The sequence below is a fragment of the Vicugna pacos genome, chromosome 2 (assembly GCF_048564905.1).
Source record: "Vicugna pacos chromosome 2, VicPac4, whole genome shotgun sequence".
In the NCBI taxonomy this organism is placed as follows: Eukaryota; Metazoa; Chordata; class Mammalia; order Artiodactyla; family Camelidae; genus Vicugna; species Vicugna pacos.
In genome coordinates, this window is record NC_132988.1 from 20,819,022 (window position 1) to 20,841,594 (window position 22,573).

Here is a 22,573-nt window from a genome sequence, read left to right on the forward strand (position 1 = left end):
AACACATATAGTAAAATTTCCTTGACATATTACAATCATTTGCCCTCTCATAAATATTTATCAAAAAAATCTGTATTTTAACTTCTAAAATTTCTGCTTAATACTTTCTGATACAATAAACAAAACAACTGCATTGTCAAAAAATCCATTTCAGATGAAATTCTTTTATAAAACTGCCATAATTCCAACAGCTGCCAAATACTATTGGACTGTATTGAGATCAGGCAATCGACTGAGAGCTAACCCATGACTCTTTGGAAGTCAAATGGAATACAGATTTCTCTAAAACTATCTTGAAACAAAACCTTAAGCACACATTGACTAGAGGGATGAGATATGTGAGCATGGATGGGGCACTGGACTATTAAGGAATGTTTCAAGAGAGGAATCATTTGTACAGTGACATGGAGAGAAACTGAATTCTTAGGAAATCAATTCCTACCCTACAGGTCTCTCAGCAAAGACTGCCAGAAGTGAGCTGGGTGAAAAAAATTTGTGATGAGATGAGAATATTTCATTTTGGTCACTTCCATTAAAAAGAGAGCTTGCAAATTTTAGACAGTATATTAAAAAAAGTAAAAACAATGATTTTATGCCAGATCATGTTAGCTCTAACTGATCAGCAGATTTTAAAAATTATTATAGAAACACGGCAAAAACAATGTTGAAAAATAAAATACTTGTACTTGGGAAAGCATGAAATATAAACATGATTACAACCATTACTTTTTGATCCACAATTCCGTCTATCAGTGAAGGTTTATTATTGCCAATGCCACCTAAGATGGACTGATTGATGCATATTCTATGTCAGATACTTGCAAATTCTCTTTCGTAACAAGTGCTTTACGTATCAGTAACTAAATTTCACACCTAATAGCTCCTTTCTTGCTGGTAGTCAATTCTTCCTCCAAGTGCTACGCCAGACGGAGAAGCAAAGGAAGGCTGGTAGGCGGTGTTCCACACCGCCTGGGGCACACACTTTACCTACAGTACTCGTGCCCAGCCCCACTGGTTGTTAAATAATTTGACTATCACCCTTGAACCAAACACCCCCTACTTTCTTACAAAAGGTAAAAAATATCACTGCAATTTCAAAGGATAAAATATGTATACAGTTTTATTCAACATTTTACATTATGCTACAAATATGTACAACTTTAATAATAAATTAAACATATGAACAAAATAAGTCCAAAGACAGTTCATAGACGTCAGGTTACGCAACGCCATCTTTCTGCCTTCATTTCTAAGAGTCCTGATCCAAGCTCTCGACCGTTTTCTTGCTAGAAGAGCTTGTTTTGGCAGCATATTGGAAACGCTGAGTGTTTTGTTGCCTCTAAGCGGTGGGAAGATGCTTGTTAATAATAGAAATGCTGAAAAGGATCAGCCGCAATCAAGAAGGGTTGATGAACATTTGCACAATATGTACAAAACTCTTCAAAAATTCGTGAATGTTTTTTTCCTCCAGCTCCTCACATTCTTTGCATCCTGATTCAGTTTTATGCTGCCAAGTAAAAAGAAAAGATGAGATTGGAAAGACTAAAATATGTCTTTCCTGCGAATACTACATCATTTGAACCATAGGGTGAGGTCTTGAGCCATAGAAATTTTGGCAAATTAATATCATATTAGGAAGAACTAGGGGGAAAGAGAACTGGGAGATTTGGTACTGGCTGATTTTTCCTAGAGTGGATTCAGGACATTGAAAAAAAATAAGCCATGTCTATCAGACCGTGAACTTCCTGCTTAGAGCCCTTCAGTGGGTTTTGGTCACCTACCCCAGCATGAAGTCCATGCCTCCCTGCATGGCACACAGGCTTGGTATGTGCCTTAACCTGCCTCCTTCACCTTTCCCACTACCTCAACAGTTATGCTTTGGGAGCTCTGGGCTCATGACTGCAGCCCCCATGCACACATCAGGCTATTAGATGCCTCACTGCCTTTGTCTTTCTCTCTGCCTGCTCCACACCTCTAGTTTAGCTACTCCTTCTCACACTTAAGATTACTCAGGTGCTGTCTCCATTAGGAAGGCTCTTCTGAACCTGGGAGCTCCCAGGGCTGGACTAAATGTCCCGTCTCTACATTCTCAGAAGCCTTTGTTTAGACTCTCTTTCATGCTGCATCATGCATTATGTTGATATTATGGAGTTTTATGCTTTCCATATCACTATTCTCTAGGCTTTTCCAAGAGGGCAAAGCTATGTATTTTTGCTTCCCTAGCAGTTAGCATAAGGCTTGGCACATATATTCACCCACTCATTATTGGTTGAACTGAACTATTTTGGTGAATACCACAAATTGTTGTAATCCAAACACAGTTTCATGGATAACTTGAATATTCCAAATACCAGTCGTCAAAAATAAATTTTCCAGAGATCATCTGAACCATGAAAGCTGTACCAGCAAAAATCAAAATTAGATTTTCCATCCGTTAAGTGTTTAAAATTCAGATTCACCAAGATTTATCAAGCACGTACTCCATGCCAGGCACTGGCATATTCCATATAATGCTGTCCTATTTGATCCTGGCAATAATCATGTCAGAATGGAAGGCAGAGATGTCAAATGACTCATCTCAGTTGACATAATTGGTGAAATTCCCCATGTCCAGGTCTTCTGACTGTGCAGTCCTGCCCATCCTTCTGCTGCATGTGTCACACTATGTCATGAGGAGGATGACTATGAAAATGCTCACTAAGAGCCCCCCATGACTGACACTGCCATGAGTTACCTGTTGCATGGCTCAGTCTTTCAATTACAGAGAGATAGCATATCCCAAGAGTATTTTAAACATTAATCCATTCATTTCAGAAATAGATCAAGTATCGAGTATATGCCAGCATTATTCTGGGAGTTTGAAAACGGTGCTATAAAGAACCCCAAATACCTGTCCCTTTGAAGCTGACATTCTAGTAGGAAAAGGTAGACAATGTCCATCAGGTAAAATATGTAGCATGTCAGACAGTGAGACGTGCAGAGAAGGGGACAGGACATGCTGATGAGGGTGTGGGACTGAAACTGTGAAGAGGTGACATTACTGACAAGGTGACATTTAAGCAAAGACCTAAAGCAGCCTGGCATTTTCAGGGAAATCCAGGTGTCCAGCCACACCAGCTCAGAGGCTCTGCTCTTTCAGTTGGGTCTCTGCCTGGACGACGCCCCCCCCCCATATCCTGAAGGCTTGTTCCGTCACGTCTTTGCCAAATGTGAGCTTAGTAGGTAAACCTTCTCTACAGTAGAGCCCCAGGCCCCTTACCTGCCTCTTTCTTTGGCCACTGGACTTAATAAATACCTGACTTATTATTCATTTGCTTATTGATTGGTTTCTACATGCTTCTTCCTTCTGTAGGAGCTGGAACCACGTGTGGTTTTTTTCACTTCTGTTATCCTGAGGGCCTTCAATGCAGCCTAAGAAGGACTTGTTAATGAACTATTATTATGCCTTCTTTGTTTGTAAAACATTTTCTGTCCACTTTGCTTTGGCCACTAGTGTTTTGCCATGAAAGCCATGATCCTCCAGTCTCAGGGCCTTTATACACTGATGCCCAACCTGCTGGGGGGGGTCCCACCTGCCGGGGGGTCCCTCGTATTTGCATGCCTGGAGCCCTAGACTGTTCATGTTGCCTGAGATGGCCCAAATTATCTCCAATTACTCCTATTTTTATTATTATCCTTTTGCAGCATGTACCTTTTCAGTATATAAGAAGACAGACTCTGGAATGAAATGACTGGGAGACCCCTGGCTCCCCATTTTACTAGCTGTGTGAATTGGAGGAAGACATTCAAGCTCCCAGTGCCCCAATCTCTTCAACCTTAAAACAGAAACGATAACTCAGTCACAGATTTATTGTGAGAGTTCCACAAATCACCTGGAAGACCAGGGTCTGGCTCAGAGTAACACCCCAGCAACTGTGGATGACTACTGTGGATGCTCAGTGATGATGTAACTGACGTCCCCCCACTGCACCTGGCGATCAACCCCTTGAGGTCAGTCACCTGACCGTCTGGTTCACCCCTGTCATTCCAGCACCGTGGCACACAGCCCAGAGCAGGCAGGAAAAGTATGTTGAACAGATAAATCAATTAAAAAAAGTCCAGGAGTCTGGGCACACAAGAGATGGTGCCACTTTTGGATGCCACTTGGCTGGAATTAACCCCCTCACCCGAGTGCCTCTTCAGAGGGTCTCCCTGTCTGTTACACCCAGCTAATGGTTTCTCCCATCAGGCCGAGAACATCCAATGGGGCTCTGTACAACGTTGGCATAACTCACCTCTATAGAAGACAAACTGCTGTTTGCGAGGATGAGAAGGTTTTCTACTGTATCAGTAATGTCCATATCCCTGGACTCGTGCAAAATAACACGTAACTCCAGGAGAAAGCACTTCATCGCTGTTACTTTGCAACTGGGCTAAAAACAGAGTCACAAAGAACCATTTTGAAAAAAAAGGATTATTTCCCCGTTATTCAGTTTCACACAGATGCAATTTTGATTTTTTAAAAAAGTCAATCAAACTATTTTAGGAAGAAACATAGCACCTTTAAGAAGTTTTATACAGGAAGCAGCTTGATACTTTGTTTTCTCTTTGAGCTTTGATACCAAAATCAAAACCAAAAACTGATTAACAAAACAATGGGGAAGGATGGCAATATTGTGCAGAAGAAAGAGCGCAAAGCTAGAAAACAGGAAACAATAGGCCACTTTTTCCTCACTAAGCACATTTCCTCTGTGTCAAAGGGTGATTGTACTGGCCCGAGACTCTCAAAATATTAACATAGATGGCCCATAAGGAAGAATTTTTTAGACTCCGATTGTATCGTTAACATTTTTTAAGTGGTAGCTGCTAATCATACGACCCCTGCAAATTCCAAAGTGCCAGAGGTGAACGTGATTCCAAGAAATTTCCTGGAAATATCAAAGCGGAAGTAGGGCACAGATTGGCCCCATCAGATAGGGACATTTTAGGTACCACAAAAATACTTTTCCACAATGATTAACAAAAACTCTAAACTTAAAAGAAGCACTTAATGAGCATGTGGGGATTTAACTGGGCCGTGTCTGATTTTCTGTTCTCAGCGCTGTGGGTGCACAGTGTCTGAGACTCCGCAGGGGCTTAGCCAGTGCTCACTGAACGAATGGAGGAAGGAACACACCCACGAGCCTGGCTGGGGCAGCTCTCCTTCCCCCACACAGGAGCTGCTCCAGACTGAAAGGGTGAATACCGTCCCCATGTCGATAATTAAGTAAGAAATAAATACAGCAAAATAAATCATAAAGCTGGGGTTCAGAAATATTTAGTGTCTTCCAAGGTAACAAAGCTAGGAAGTGGCTGAGTCAGGGTTTACATCTAAATTTCAAGCTTAGCTTCTTTCTGCGACCCACACGTTGCAAAGTTACCCTCTTGCAGAAAAGCAGGCTCAGGGTTGTGAGTGTTGGTGGTGAATTGATTGCTTTCTACTTTGAAGAAGATGCAAAGAAAAAGTGGAAGACATGTTGAAGCCAAAAGAGGGAGACAGTTTCTACATGGAGCAGCACTGTCTAAGTGGATGATGGATATCTGTTTTTTCTAATTTCTGGCTGTGGCTTCTTTCCATTGCTCAGAAAGTCTTGGTAGAGCAAAACCTTCTATTTCAGAGAAATTCTAACTGAGGAGTAACAGAGCAAGGACTCTGTCCTGAATGCACACAACACAGAGCTTGTTTTCCAAGAGGTGAAGAAGTCGGGGATTTGTTCCTTGGTCTTTAGTAACTAATCCAGAGGGAAAGGACTAGCAATAGGACTGAATCCTGCATGCTTTAGGCAATGTCAGCATATTAATGAAACAAGTTCAAGATCATTTTTGAATTCGGGTAGTTTTCGTTGGTCTTGTTTGCTTCTTTTCTCACATAGAGACTAACCAGTGAAAAACCCTTTTCTGACAATTGTAGAAATTCAGGCAAAATGTAGAGCATGAGTGCATTCAAGTAATTTGTAGAAAATATGATTAAAAGTAATATGCTACAGCACTGGAAACAACCGATATGTTGGATACTTTTAAACTGAATGAGTTAACTTGATTCTTGCATTTAATTGCATCACAGAGATGTATACATTTTGTTTGACACTGATGGAAAAAGCTTTTTTATATTTTTGATTTGGCAATGATGCTATAATGAAAACAGCATCTATGTAACTCTTTGTCCCCATGTCCCATAACCTCAATAATTACATATAAAATTCCTTGACCGTATGTTGTAAGAACACACCAGAAGTTAGATTTAAAAACTACACATATTTCAGTAAACTTAAGAAAATATACTTCTTATGCTTTTGAACACTGGAAAATATAACAATATTGAAAATAAACTATACTCACATGAGCATCACTTTCAGTATATAAAGTGGCATCCATATGTATAGACTGAAAGGGAACAAAATTAGATAATATGAAAAACTATGCTTTGCTATAGATGCAGTGACAACAACCCACTGAAAACATTCAATTACACTTTTTAAATTGAATTCCTTATTTTGGGATAATTTAGATTCATATGGAAATATAAAGGAAAATACAGAGAGATCCTGTGTACTTCTTCACCATCTGGCCTAGTAATGATGTCCTGCATAACACAGTGCAACATCACAACCGGGAAACTGACATGGATATGACCCACCCACTTTGTTCAGATTTCACCATTTTACATCACTAGTGTGTGTGTGCGTGTGCGTGTGTGTATAGCTCTGCACAATTTCATCAGATGTGTAAATCCATGTAACCACTCCCACAGTTAAGATACAGAACAGTCCCATCCCATAAGAATCCTCTTGCTACACTTTTATCCCCCAAATCACCTTCCTCCTGAAACACTCCCCCCTACCCCTCATCCTTCTAATCCCTGGCAACCACTTCTCTGCTCTCCATCCCTATGGTATCATTTTGAGAATGTTCTATAAATGGAATCATACAGTATGTAACCTTGTGAAACTGGCTTATTGAAAAAATTAATAGACTACTTTTAAGTAGCTGTGGGCTTATAGAACACGAGCAGAAAGTACAGAAAGTTCCCAATGTCCTCTTGCCCCCACTTCAGGTTTCCCTTATTATTAATATCTTGCTTTAGTATGGGACATCTGTCACAACTGATTAGTTAATATTGATACATCTTCAACTAAAGTCTACAGTTACATTAGGGTTCACTCTTGGTGTTGAACATCCACATTTTTTAACAAATGTGTAATGACATGCATCGACCATCATAGTAACATACGAAATAGTTTCACTGCCCTAAAAATCACCTGTGCTTCATCTTTTCTCCCTTCCCCCTCCCCTAACACCTGGAAACCAGAAATGATTTTTGTGTAGCCAACCTTTTTCAGAAGGTCATACAGTTGGCATCACAGAGTATGTAGCCTTTTTTAATTGGCTTCTTTCACCTAGCAATATGCTTTCAAGGTTCCTCCAAATCTTTTCATGGCTAAATAGCTCATTCCTTTTTATCACTGAGTAATACACCATTTTATGGACATACTACAGTTTTGTTTAATCCAGACTGGTTTTTTGCCCACACAGCACAACACTGCAGAGATCCATACAACTTGTTGTGAGTATCAGTAATTTGTTCCTTATTGTTGCTCAGTATTATTGTGTGACATAATGTACCCAAGCTTCACTGTTGAAGGACATGTGGGTTATTTCTAGTTTTTAGTTATTATAAATAAAGTTCTATGAACATTCATGTGCATGTTTTTGTGTGAATACAAGTTTTCATTTCTCTGATATAAATGTTCAAGAGTGCAACTGTTAGATCATATGTCAAATGCATGCTTTGTATTGTTAAGAAACAGCTGAACTATTTTAGAGCGGCCGTACAATTTTACATTCTCACTGGCAAAACATAAGGGATTCAGTTTCTCCACATCCTTGCCAGCATTTGGTATTATTGATACCTTTCATTTTAAATATTCTTATAGGTGCACTGTGATATGTCATAGTGGTTTTAATTTTCATCCTCTAAGTAAAATATAACCATTTATTGGTACCTTCTCCCAAAAAACACTTAAGGTAATTTATAATTTCTTCCTTTCTAATCTGCATGCCTATGATTTATTTTTCTTGCCTTAAGCCTTTTATTTCTTTTTTCTTGCCTTGCCAATTGAGCTAAAGTTCCAATAGTATGTTGAATAACGGCGATGAGAGAAGGCATCCTTGCCTTGTTTCCATATTTAGGGGAAAAGCGTTCAGTCTTTTCCCATTAAGTATGATGTCAGCTCTAGGTGTTTTGTGCATCCTCAATATCAAGCCGAAGAAGTTCCCCTCTTGTCCTTGTTTGCTGAGAAATTTTAGTATGAACAGATGCTGCATATTTAAAATGTTTTTCCTGCATAATTGATATGCTCATATGATTACCTACTTCAGCCTGTAGATTTGGTGGATTACATTGATTGACTTCCAAATACTGAACAGGTCTTGCACACCTGGAACAAAATCCACTTGTTCACGGTGTATAATTCTTTCAGTGCACTGGTGGATTTGATTTGCTAATGTTGTGGAGAATTTCTGCATCTAAGTTCGTTAGCGGTATTTGTAGCTTTCTTTTTTGGTCCTGTCTTTATCTGGTTTTTACCTTCAGGGTAACACCTGCCTCCCACAATGAGTTGGAAAGTGTTCTCTCTTCTGTTTTTAAAAGAGAATGTGTAAAACTCATGTTAACGCTTCTTTAAATGTTTGGTAGATTGCTCCAGTGAAACCAGCTGTCCTGAAGATTCTTTCTTGGGAGTTTATAATATGGTGGATTCAATGTCTTTACTGATTATAGGAGTTTTTGGATTATCTACTTCATCTGTGTTACATTTTGGTAGTTTCTGGTTTTTGAGGAATTGCTCCATTTCCTCTAAATTATCAAATTCACAAGAGTGAAGTTGTTCGTAGTTTTTGTTTATTATCCTTTTAATGGTTGTAAGTTCTGGAGTCACAGACCTCAATTTCAGTCCTGATACTAATGGCATGTGTCATCTCTTCTGTCTGACTCAGGTTTGCTACAAGTTTATCAACTTTATTGATTTTTTCCCCCAAATAATGAGCTTTATGTTTCATTGATTTCTCTGTATTGTTTTCCTGATTTCAATTTCATTAATTTTTATTCTTATCTTTATTGCTTCCTTCCTTCTGCAAGTGTTGGGTTTATTTGGCTCTTCTTTTTCCAGTTTCTTGAGGCAATAACTTAGATTGGTGATCTGAAATCTTCTCTCTTTTCTAATGTAACCATTTCATTTTATAAATTTCCCACTCAGCAAAGCTTTAGCTAAATCCCACAAATCTTCATATGTTGTTTTTCGTTTGCATTCCATTCTATGTATTTTTTAAAATATCCTTTGAGACTTACTCTTTTCCTAGGGAATATTTATAAGGGTATAACTTAATTTGCAAGTATTTGGAGATTTTCCTGTTGCATTTATGCAATTTGACTTTTCTTTGATTCCACTGTGATTAAATAACATGTTCTGCATGATTTCAGTTCTCATAAATTTGTTGGAGTTTGTTTTATGGCCCAAGATCTGTCCAGTCTTGATGAAAGACACCTGAAAAAGCACTTATTCACTGTTGTTGGTGAAGTGTTATCTATGGAAATTAGACATTGTTGCTGGACTGTGTTGTCCAGTGCTTCTATACCCTTTCTGATTTTCTGGTGGGTAGTTCTACTCATTACTGAGGAGGTGGTAAAGTCCTCAACTGTATTTGCGGATTCACCTGTTTCTACTTTCAGTCTTAATATTAGTTTTCGCTTCCTGCATTTGAGGCACTGCTGTGTGGTGGGTACGCATTTAAGATCATTTATGTTTTCCTGGTGGATTCATCTTTTACCGTGACGTAATGTCCCTTTGGACTCTAATAATTTTATTTGCTGTGAAGTCGACATGATTGGCTAGGAATAGAGCCACTTCTGATTTTCAAAATTATCGTGTGTGCATGTGTCTCTGTATCCTAGAGCCACTGTAGCAAAGGATCCCAAAGTGGGTGTCTTCAGACAACTACAGTCTATTCTCCTACAGTTCAAAGCCAAGGAGTCACCTGGGCCCACTGCCTCTGGAGGCTCTAGAGAACAGTCTTTCCTTAGGTCTCCCAAATCCTCTGCAGCCCCTGGTGATGCCTGGCCTTCCTTGGCTTGTAGCTGCGTCTGTTTCTACAAGCCTTTCTTCCCTGTGAGTGTCCGTGTGTCCTGTCCTCTTCTTATGAGAACACTAGTCATTAGATTTAGGCCCAACCACCCCACCCCAGTATAAGCTCACCTTAACCAATTATATTTGCAAAGACCCCCATTTCCAAATAAGATCGCATTCTGAGGCTCTTGGTGGGCATGAATTTGGGGGGGGTACTAATACAACATAGCACATTCTTCTCTCTTCTTTTCAACCAACCTTTGTCATTATATATTTTGAAATGAATTCCTTGTAGGCAACATAAAGTTGGTATGCATTTTGTTCTCAATTTGGCCAGCCTCTGTCTTTTATTTGTATTCTTTTCCTCCTCTCCTTCTGGGATGCTAATGCTAGGAATGCTGGAGCTTTTATTGTCCCAAAGATCCCTGAGGCTTTATGTACTTTTTTTTCAGTCTGTTTTTTCTCCCTTGTTCTATCCTCAAGCTGACTGTCTTTCCTCTGTCATAATCATTCTAATGAGCCTCTCCAGTTTGTTTTATATTTCAGTGATTGTCTTTTTTAGTTCTGTAATTTCCATTTGGTTCCTTTTACATATTGTATTTCTTTGCTAAGACTTTCTATTTTGCTTTCCAGTTGTATTCGTAATTGCTTGCTGGCACATCTTCCTGATGGCTGCTTTAAAATCCTTGTCAAATAATTCCAGCATCTGATCCATCTCAGTTTCAGAGCCTGTTTCAGAGTCTCTTCTCCTTAAAGTTGTGATTTTTCCTGCTTCTTGATATGAAAAGTGATTTTCCGCTGTATTCCGGTGTTTGGGATATTATGTTAGGAGATCCCGGTCCTATTTGAATCTTCTCTTTTAGCATGTGGCCACCCTGGGCAGGCTTAGCACCTTGGCGCAGGCTCTGACCTTTGTTTGTATGCCTGCGAGTCCAACGACAGTTTAATTTTCAGAATCTTCATGACGTTAATTTGGAAGGCTTGCTTCACCTGCTGCCCCCGGGACTCACACTGGTCCCACTGGTCCCACTGTGTCACCCACACAACAATGTGGCCCCTGTTCTCTCCTCTCTGGACTTTCTGCCAGGCCAGCTGGTGTCTCCAGGTGGGAGAGGGGTTCCTAACCCACAGAGCAGAAAGCCCTCTCCTGGATCACCCCATTCTCCCTACAAGCACCACCAAGCCATCTGGTTTCTCTGGCAGGAGTAGGGAGTCTCCCTGGCCTGTGGGGACAGAGAGCTCTCCATGCTGGGCACTCATAAATTGAGTTTTAAAGATAATTACGATCTGAAAATTCTAAGTAAAAGATTTCATTTGAGGCTCACAGATTCTACAAAAAGATTATTGTTCCAAGGGAGACTTCACTAAGACTGACGGCAAGATATGGGGAGGCACATACTCCATAGCAATTACACCAGATAGTTTATGGAAAAATGAGTACTCACTTGAATAAGATTTTCAATTCTTTTCAGATCACTTATTACATGCTGCCAGTTTGCTTCTGTTTTAGGAAGACCCGCACTGATACAGCTGAAAGCGAAACCAAAGAGTGGAGCGTTGTGAATGAACACAATACTGTCCTGATGAATACACAGGAGACTTTTTTTTAAATTCTGACAAGTGATAAAACCAGCACCGTCCTCCCCTGTGTGCACTCAAAAGCCTTGTAGGTGAGGATGAACACCGAACACATCGCACAGCTTTGATGTTGCAGGCCAGCCTCACGACCAACCCGGATTAGAGAAAGGCCTAATTTGGAGGGATCACTTCTACATAACCTGGTGCAGTTTATCACAGTGCGATAAAAACAGTGCTGAGAGTGTGACAGTACTTAGTAAATGTTTTTGCACAAATTACTCCTTTAAGTACAAGTCCCATCAGACTTTTAAGTCTAATGAATGGGTAATAATCTTAAAATAAGCAATAATCTTTCTTATGTAATGATTCTGACAATAAATGCTCTTTACAGTCGGTTCAATATGCCCCTTGCAGGCTCCTGGTATTGCTTTCTCCATAAATATTATGGACTTGAGCCTAATCTAGCCCTGTAACTAGATCATACAACTTACTCGTCTTGGTAAAACAGAAAGTTAGTATCTGAACAAAAGACACTTACACTGACCAAGTGTCAGTGGAATAATTTTTAGAGCTTCAGGAAAAACAGTCCCTTCCTGGCAGATCCCGTACAGAAGCACGAGAGCCAACACTGATCTTCCTCACTAGGAGGGTTTTCCTGCACAAGTCTCTGGCTCTCCACAGCACGAAGGCATTAGCAGAGTAAAACAGAACTGAGAGTCAGACTACATAACTACAGGTTGGGTGCTTTGGGCCAACTGAGTGCAATGTGCTAGTTGCATCTAACAGAGAAGAAAAAAGTTAATAGGCATGAAAAAATACGAATGTTTATTAAGAGGAAAGACAAAAGGTCCAAAGAAAGAAAGAAATGTTTTAAACTGAACTAGGATCGGGCTCAGAGGACAGAAGTCAGTGTCAGGAACAGATAAAAAAGGAATGTGGGTGAGCCCTAAAGACCTATTGTTTTACTGCTGTGAAAATCCTACAGGATGTAACAGAGTGTACTTTCAAGTTCAGTTAGATACCAAGAGGTCTAGTGTATTTGCAGGATATAACACTCATTTGGAATATTACAAGAATATAGAAATGCTCTGTGTGATGTTTACTCAATCTCCCCTGGGTCCCCATAATCTGACCCCTCTCATACCCCAAATACTGAGTACCTAAGGATTTAAGCAAATGGAACATAAACAAATTTAACAGGAGAAGATATTGAAGAACAATGATCATGGCCATGAACATGACGTTACTTATGCTGAAAGATAAAATTACCCCAAAATGAAGACATGAATGCCAGCCTCAGTTAAAAAATGACTGTTCAGAAGTAAACACAAGTAGCAATGGATAGAAGAACTTCTCAAATATGGTTTCTGAAAAATATAATCACAAAGTGGTTACATTTTTTTAGTTAAAAAAATGAGATTTAAAATAAGACTTTATCATATTGTTTAGGTTCCAAAATGTAAATGTATCATAGTTTCAGAATAAATATTCCTTATCAGAATTAATGAAATTAGAATATCTTTTTTCCTTTCTTCCGCACCTTCAGCTGTCTCTTATGTGCAAAATTCTTTAATACATATTTCTCCTGACACATTTCAATGACAATAATTTAAAGAAAATATACATATTTACTAATTTACATATATGCTGATATCATCACTTAATTTGCTCCTATCATCCTTAACCTCCTTCTCATACTTCTTTCCTTTTTAATTGTCCAAACTATTTCATACAGCACAGATTAATAACATGAATTACTAATACAGGTGTACTAGTTATCTAGTAATTTCATGCAACAATATGAAAATTATATACTAATATAATTTATCGAAAAACTGGATAGAAATGGAACGAACTAAAGACTCTATGCCATCCTAAAAGCCAATATATAATAAGTTTTCTGAGTGATTTAGGAAAGTCACTTATCTTAGCCCTTCCCAGAGTTTCGATACTTCTGCCTGCCTCTTTCAAGCTGTCAAGGCCTTTATAGTTTTAGAGAGCAGCATGGATTTAACCACTTAACCACTAAGAACCTGTGACTCATGAAGTCTACATTGAACGGATGAATCACACACACCCAGGCCTCGTCTTCAGAGACTACACAACCTACTGAGTAAATAAGCATTTAAACAACAAAATAGGATGAGATATGTGAAATAATACATCTACCAGAACATGAAGAGCACAGCAGGGTGTTAAGAGACTTTAAAAACCTATTTTATTTATTTTCAAAATAAGAACAATCCGCAGGTGAACTGACATCTGTGACATTTCAAGAGCTTCAGAGAAGAGCCTCCTAACTTGTTGCAAAATCTCTGAGATACAAGGGTCCTTTTAAGAAAAGTCCACATACCATCTTCATCTAATTTTTTCTTACCGAAATTCTCATTACTCAATGGCAGGGTAACTCCTTAAGTATCGAAGAAGAGCTGGCTATGGCAATGGGTTTCCAGCAGCCATCCATCCAGAGTACTTCCTACAATACAATCCAGAGTAAAGATGATCCGTTTAAAACACAAGTGGACTAGTGAGGGGAAAGAGAGGGATTTAATATGTTTTGAGCACCTACTTTTCCACGGGGACTCTATCAGTCACTTAACATGTTTCACATTTAATGCTCAGAACAATCCTATGGCCAAGGGTTAGCAGCATTTGGTGAGCTGCCCAGGCCCCACAGTGAGGATAAGACAGCCAGGACTTGAGACCAGGCCTGTCTGATTAAAGTCCAAGCCCTTCCCACTACACTATGTTCTTGAACTGGTTAGATTCCAAAGCCATATTTAGTGATGGTATCTGTGATATTATGATTTATAATAAAGTATGTATTTGGTCTTCATCTTCATTGCTGGCACTTGGCTCCTAAAAACTCTTGGAATTTCTTATGTTATGACAGCGATACAGGTGTCTGTTATTATGTTAATGAGGTGACTTTTGGACCTCACCCAAGGATGGGGACTGGTTCTAGGAGAAACAACCATGTATTAAAGGGTTGAAATGTTCAGTCCAACCTGTGCCCCTCACCTCAAGGGAGGAAAGAGGAATTGGAGGTTGAGTTCAAAAAGTCACCAATGATCAATGATTTAATCCATCATGCCCCTAGAAGGTCAGAGTTCGGAGAGCGTCCAGGTTTGGGGAACACGTGGAGGTGTGGGAGAGTGGTGTGCCTGGAGAGGGCATGGATGTTCTGCACCCCTTGCCTCATATCGTGCCTTATACATCTCTTCCATCTGGCTGAGTAATAGCTTTTATAATAAATCAATAAACGGGGGATGTTGGAACCTCTGATTTATAGCCAGTTGGTCTGAAGTACAGGTAACAACCTGGACTTTTGACTGGCAGCTGAAGGTAAGAGGTTGGGGAGGACTGAGCCCTCAACCTATGGAACTTGACTCTGGTTAGATAGTGTCAGAACTGAGTTGGTAAGCTAGAAAGAGAAAGAAAAACACCGTATGAGATCACTCATATGCGGAATCTAAAGAAAAAATACAAAACAGAAGCAGATTCATAGGCACAGAATACAAACTTGTGGTTGCCAGGGGGACAGGGGATGGGAAGGGACAGAATGGGATTTCAAAATGTAGAAAAGATAAACAAGATTGTACTGTGTAGCACAGAGAAATATATACAGGATCTTGTGGTGGCTCACAGCAAAAGAGAATGTGACAATGAATGCATGTATGTTCATGTGTAACTGAAAAATTGTGCTCTACACTGGAATTTTACACAACATTATAAAATGACTATAACTCAAAAAAAAAAGATTTGCCTAAAAAAAATTTTTAAAAATTGTTTATAAAAAAATAAAAGTTAAGGCATTGAAGCACATTAGTAAGTAAAAATATACCAATAACTTCAATAAAAATATGGTACTTAAAAAAAAAAAGAATTGAGTTGAATTCTTGGAAAGCCTGCTGGTGTCTGAGAATTGCTTGCTGTTGATGGGAGAACTCCAGCCCTGCACACTGAAACTGAGTGCTCAGAACACCAAGAGGATTTCATGCCCAAGTGGGGTGGAAATTTATCATCTATTGTCATGAGAAGGAAGGCTGAGTGTAAGGACAGATATAAGGGCTGAGAGGTAGACAGATATCCTGGTGTATGTTCTCGACATTGCTTTGATTTTCTCAGTCGATCAGGACAAAAAAGTCATCAGCAGAGAATGAGACTGGTGAGGAAGTGTTACAGGTGGAAGACGGGAGAATATGTGAAATAGCCATCGAGGTATGAGGTACATAGGAGAGTGAACAGATGGAAGTATTTTAGAAGAGCCTGGCCTGTAGGAAGTTCATGGCATGAACGGTCAGAAAGTAAGATTTGTCAACATGTTTGTGTGTGTTTCCTCTGGCCACATTACTATGGACAAAGAACAGGTAGACCTGGAACAGGTAGAGAATCATAGTTGTGTTGCCAAGCAAGTACAATCAAGAGAGGCAAAGGATTTCAGAGTCTGTGTAAGGAAGTGTAAGGGAGAGGTATCCAGAAAACTTAATTTTCTTTTTTTACTATAGGTCTTCATAAAGGAAGTGTTATTGGAATCATACTTTGGAAAATGGATAGATTTTAGACATGAGAGTAAGGAAAGAAACAACATTCTAGGTGGAGGAAAGAGCCTGAGCAAGGGCATACACAAACACACGTAGTGTGTATTCAGGGAAAAGTGAGTCATTGATGACAGAGTGAAAGTAGTTGTTGGTAAGAGTGGACAAAACTATCACCATTGTATAAAGCAGGGATCAGTAAACATCTTCCGTAAAGGGCCAGATAATAAATTTCAGGCTCTTTAAGTCTTGCAGTCTCTGTTACAGCTACTTAACTCTGCCATTATAACGTGTAAACGGCCACAGACAATGTGTGAATGAATGGGTATGGCCATATTCCAATACAACTTTATGTATCAAGACAGACAGTTGGTGGATTTGAGCATAGGCTACAGTTTGCCAACCTTGGATACCTATGGAACCCTTAATCAGTCCCAGTTTGAACAGTTGAGACAGTGATATCTTTAATGTCTTAAATCATCCTGTCATTAAGTGTACCGTCAATTTTTCAGTAACTGTTTTCAAGCTGTTTCCAACTGACACCCATAATATGGAATTTTAAAATAAGAAATTTCATGAAACACAATCTGGGTTCAATATTAAGGCTAAAAAAATCCAGTATGAACTATGTTACCATGGGTTACTACTGTGATTTTAAAAAAATTAATGCATACAAAAATAAGATCTTAAGTTGGTATAAAATTCTCTTGTAAGACCACACAACATGTTATTAGGGCCTGTAAATGGTTTCAATGGTTTATCAAAACAAAAATTTAATGACTAGATAAGATGTGTCTTAGTATTTAAAAAATACTATTTCATATAAGGTCTATACATTATGTATGTATATATTTTAAATAAAATACTTTAAAGTTCTTGGGAATACTTAAAATAAGACAAATGGCCTAACTACATTGAAATTAATCCAAAGCAAATCATAACCATTTAAATATCTATACTGCCAAGGACAAAGGCAGAGATAAAGTTTGGATATCTTAGTTACCATGACAACTCAAAAGGTATTCATTAAACAGCTGGTATTTACCAAAAACAAATATAGAAACACCTGAGGTAGTTTATCATCTAAGATACACAAGGATGATGCATATATGTATCCAGGCAGCATATATAGTCGATGCTCTTACCACCCTTGGATCTTACTTCTACATAACAATATGTTCACATGCTTTTATTTTAAACCATTTGGTGTGAATGTCGTTGGAAAGTATTTTGTGTGTTTTTGAAAAAGGCTAACTGGTACAATTCTCTAGGGCAGGGATAATGAATAGCTTCCTCAGAGCAGTCCAGCTAGGATACTGAACATAATGTCTGGGAATAGTCAAGAGATCTGTTCCTCTAGCTTAGTTTCCAAAAGCACTTCATTCAAAAACATTGGTGAAAGTGAAGAAATTCTCCCAAACCATAGTACAAAAGGACAAAGAGTTGGAAATTATGAGATAGGGATAGAAATTCCAACATAGTATCAAAAAGGAACTCCAGAAAGAGCAAAAAGGGCAGGAAAAAATAATCACAAAAATGATAAAAGAAAATTTCACAAAGTTGGAAAAAAATCCACTTTGTCATACTGAAAGGGCATAACAAGAATAAAATGAAAGTATGATAATTTAAAATTAAATTTCCTAATGCTAAGATAAAGAAAAACAGGCTATTAGCTAGCACCCATGGAGTAAAAACAAATTAATAAGGGTAAGAATCAGAATGAATCTGATCATGGTCCTTACTTATAAGACAACAGAACTTATCCTCAAAGTCGAAGGGAAAATGAGGTTGAAACTGGAAAGCTATTAGTATTTGAGAGAGAGGACAAAGAACATACTAGACCTTAGCAAATTTAAGATCCACAGAATGTCTGTGAAATAATGTGAAAATGCATTCCAGGAAAACAAAGACTTACCCAAGAAAAAAGAAAGATGTGGGATATAAAAAATTATGGAGCATAAAATATATAATATTTATACTTGGGTATAAATAACTAATGGTAACTTTTTTAAGTCTGTTGTTTTTCTCATTCATTTATTTGTTTTGCAAAAATGTGAGATTCTTGTGGTTAGAAACCTTATTTATCTTATTCATTGCTGTACCTCCAAAGCATAGAAGCATATTAGGTACATAACAAGCACACATTACACATTTGTTGGATTTTATTCTTCATTTGTTTACAACTATATGGTCCTCATTCTCACAATTATCAGCTTCTTACCTGTACTTGCCTCTCCCTCCAGCAGGCATCCCAAGTGGCCACCGCAATACCATCCTAAATAGCTAAGGGACTGAAGCTTCCTCCACATTTCACCTTCCTGCTACTTTTATTTTGCCAATTTCAAATTCCAAGCTACAAAGTATTACTGGAAAAAATGTTCCATTATACTTTTTTAAGATGCAGCCTTTAATGGGCCTTCTCTACATCTTGCTAATGATTTCTGGTTCTTTTTGACATTCCCTACTGCACTTCTAAAATCAATTTTATGGACGTATAATTTCAAGGTAATAAAATATACACATTTTAGGTATGATATGCAGTGTTTTGACAGTTGTCAAAACATGATGGAGTGACAGAAAACATACCTATAATCACAAAAATTTCTCTCACTTCCCTTTATAGTCACCTTATTCCCAACCTCAACACCAGGCAACTCCTGACCTAATATGTCCTTTTCTAAATAGCAATGTGAAAGGACAGTCACAGGTGGGGACTCTATGTAGGAAATGTTCTGGGAAAAGAAGAAGAGGAAGTAAACTCATGCCAAGATTGTTATTTTATTTGATGAATATGTGACACATTCATGATCATTAACTGGACAAATCAAGAGAAAAGTTCATGACAGGAAAGAAAGCAACCGAGATATATCATAATTTCCAAACCAAAATATAAAATACAATGTGGCAAAGAAAACTTAAGCAGAAAACAGAAGGCAGTGGTAGGTATAAAAGAAGAAAATTACAGAAATCACAGTAAAAAGCACACATTAAAAAGCAATATAGCAGTAGTAAATCTAAACACGCAAGTACATTCAGCCACACGTGCAAAGACTGTGATAAAAACGATATTTGCTTACTGAAAAGCACTTAGATTGGGTTTTAAAAATAGAGGCCAAAAGACAGATTTTTAAATACACCATTTATAAAAAATGGAACAAAAATAAAATGGTAAAAAAAGCTTGAAAATGAAAGTACAAAAAAAGGCACGCTAAGTAAATATGAGTATAGGAATAATAATACCAGATAATTAGAATTTGACAAAAGTTCAATTAGAATTCTAAGCAATATAAGGATAATGTACATGGATAAAAGTTACAACCTACAAGAGAATATGACAACCATGAACCTTTATGCTTCTAACCATATAGCTTCCAATTATAAAGGAGAATCTATTAGAAAAAACAAGAAGTTATTAAAGATTTTTAAACATTGCTCACAAATTTAAACATAAGCAAAAATGAGTAGGGCTGTGTTCTGGGTATGCAAGTTAGCTGCTTCTCAAAAAACAACAGCACAACAACACTGTCTTGTAGCATTTGCCAATTTCTGTTGTGTAAATACCCCATCATACTGATTTCAAGTCACCATGGTTTAACAACTCTTTCACAAAATGCAGGAATATTTAACCACTGGTTCTCATAAGCCAATTAGAGGTGACTCCATCACACCACTGCCTCTGTTAAATTTTAAAACACAGTGAACAATGTTTTGTGTAGCACATATGTATATTAGGTTAACTATAGATAGATAAAAACATTGTACCCTACAGAAACAGCACATAGAAAATAAACACACAGAATATTCACAAAAGGTTGTTCATAACATAGACCTAAAATGTCTATGTGCTAAAACTAAAATAACATCTCAAAAAGTTACAAAAATCTGAAATCACACCTGCCATATTTTGTAGTCACAAATTAATATCAATATTATTGAATTATTGACTTAAGCAATATTGAATTAAAGTAATATCAATTAATATTGAATTAAAAATTAATAATAAAAATTAAAAAATCTATCCACTTGTAAGTGTAAAATTATCCTTTTAAATAATGCTGGTATAAAAGAAAAAATCAACTTAAAAATAACACTATTAAAAAACATATTATGGCAAGAGCATAGTTATAGAGAATTTTATAGACTTTCATAGAAAATAATTAGATGAAATATTTTGTTATGCATTAACCTCAAGAATCTATGAAATAATCTTTAAAAAATAAAATAGAATAAAGTGTTACTAAAGATAAAAACAGAAGTTAATAAAGTTAGAAAAAGGAAATTAGTAAAACTAAGAGATGGATCTTTGAAAAACAAATCTGATCAAAACTAAAAAGGAAAGAAAGTGCCAAATTATATATATATTAAAATGCAAAAGGGGCCACGATTAGTATAATTTTATAAATTATATGTGCATGAAAGTCAATTTGAACGTTGACTTTCTAAGAAAGTTATCAAAATGGATTCACAAGGATGATGAAAACCTAATTAAATATTAGTCAAAATACATGCAAAAACCCCTCTGATTTCTTTATGAAGGTTTTTACCAGACATTCAGAGACTTTACAAATCCTTATGATAATACAGGATTATTCTAATTCATGGGCACCAAAATCTGATATCAAAACTATCTAATGATATGGAATGAAAATTTTATAGTAATTTCTTACATAAACATAAACAAGCTAGTTTCCAAAATATAATTTTAACAAATTTCACCGAGCAGAATGTTAACAGAATAAAATTGAATAGGTAGGTTTATTCTTGAAAAGATGGTCAACATCAGGAAGTTTATTAGTGTATTCACTACACTAACAGATTAAAAGAGAAAAGTCATACAGTTGCCTTGTAGATGGAAAAAATATTTGACAAAATTCAACATAAATTCTTAAAACAAAAAAACATTGAACTATTCTCCAACTGATAAAGACTGTCCAGTACAAACCTGCAAGACTCCTACCTGGGGTTATTTTCACTAAGTAGAGGCACAGAATGAGGAGACACACGCCCAGAGTTGTCAGTTAATCACTGATGCGCTCACAACTAGATGGGTCCTAATTCTAGCTCTCATTTACTCTCTAGGTGACTTCAAGATGCTGCAAGACCTAAATTCTTTTTTTCCCCCCAAATCAGCAAAAATGGAGATGATCATAGAACATAACTCCTATTATTATTGTGAAGATTAAATTTTATATTGTGCTTGGGGCATAGTAAGGACTCACAACATCACCTATTACATTGGTATCTCACCAACAGCCTTTGAGAAACGTACGGCAGGCATCATTATCATCAGCCTCATTTCACAAATGAAGAAAGTAAAACTCAGAGAAGTTAAGTCATTTGCCCAACATGACACACGATAAGGAACATAACTGGAGTTTAGTCCTGGTCCTTTCATTCACTCACACATTCATCAAATAGGTATTGAGCCCCTACTTTGTGTCAGTCATTATTCTTCTAAAGACGCAGCACTGAACAAACAAACAAGCAAAAAGCCAAGAAGGCAGGAAACAACTAAAGGAGCAATTATAAAGTATGACTGACAGTGAACTCCATTACTGTAGAGAACAATAAATACAGTATGTGTGAAATGCACCTCTATTTTGCAAAGATGGACTAGAAAGACCTCACTAACAAAGTGACAATAAATACAAAGGGAACCAGAGACCCATTGTCTTCACCATCTAGTTCTGTTTCCCACCGTTTACTGAGCATTCTCCGTGTGCCCGGCATTAGGGTTACAAGGATGAATAAGCACAGCACGTGTCCTTGAAGAGACTATAGAAATGCACACATACCTTTGTGGGAGCACAAACTTGGCTTAACAAACTTTGATACTGTAATAATTGCTTTACTAAATCATATTCTCACCTTTATGTATTCTCAACTTTACGCAAACACGTAAGAAATGTTTAATTAAAACCAATGCTTTCTATATTTGTCGTTGTACTGCTACTACAAAGCAAAAAGTCTAAGAGCATAAAAGACTGAACTCTCAATGCCAGTCACCACCTTATCTACGGAACTTAGCTTAGTTGCCTTGAAGCTGCTTTGCTAGCAGAAAACTGCTACAAACTGCCTCTTTGCCATAAAAAGCAGAGACATGCTTTGCTGGCTTTGCTTAGTTCGAGGTCATAGATTCAGCGCTGCTTGTGCTTATGGAAAACCGTAACTTGTCCCTTGCCCTAACCGGCAGGACATGCTTCGCTCATCAGGCGCAGGTGGACATGCAGGCTGCCCTTGCTCACAGAAGACTGACTTAGCCCTTAGCTGGGAGCAGCGGGGCTGCTTCGCGTGCTTAGACGATTTCTGATTGTTGTA

The 22,573-nt window shown here is 37.7% G+C and overlaps 1 protein-coding gene across 3 annotated transcripts in view; it reads right to left on the minus strand.

Moving 5' to 3' along the window:
* Positions 1 to 1,123: 1,123 nt before the first annotated feature.
* Positions 1,124 to 22,573, minus strand: part of IL15 (interleukin 15) — a 75,886-nt gene continuing 54,436 nt past the window's right edge. For all 3 annotated transcript variants that reach the window (XM_072976544.1, XM_015249496.3, XM_015249497.3), the window contains 6 exons: positions 14,095 to 14,193; positions 12,987 to 13,084; positions 11,585 to 11,669; positions 6,358 to 6,402; positions 4,275 to 4,412; positions 1,124 to 1,507 (listed from right to left, as the gene is read on the minus strand). In XM_072976544.1, coding sequence (XP_072832645.1) covers positions 1,397 to 1,507; positions 4,275 to 4,412; positions 6,358 to 6,402; positions 11,585 to 11,669; positions 12,987 to 13,084; positions 14,095 to 14,106 — 489 coding nt within the window. In that variant the 5' untranslated portion in view covers positions 14,107 to 14,193 and the 3' untranslated portion in view covers positions 1,124 to 1,396. The remainder of the gene's footprint in view (positions 1,508 to 4,274; positions 4,413 to 6,357; positions 6,403 to 11,584; positions 11,670 to 12,986; positions 13,085 to 14,094; positions 14,194 to 22,573) is intronic.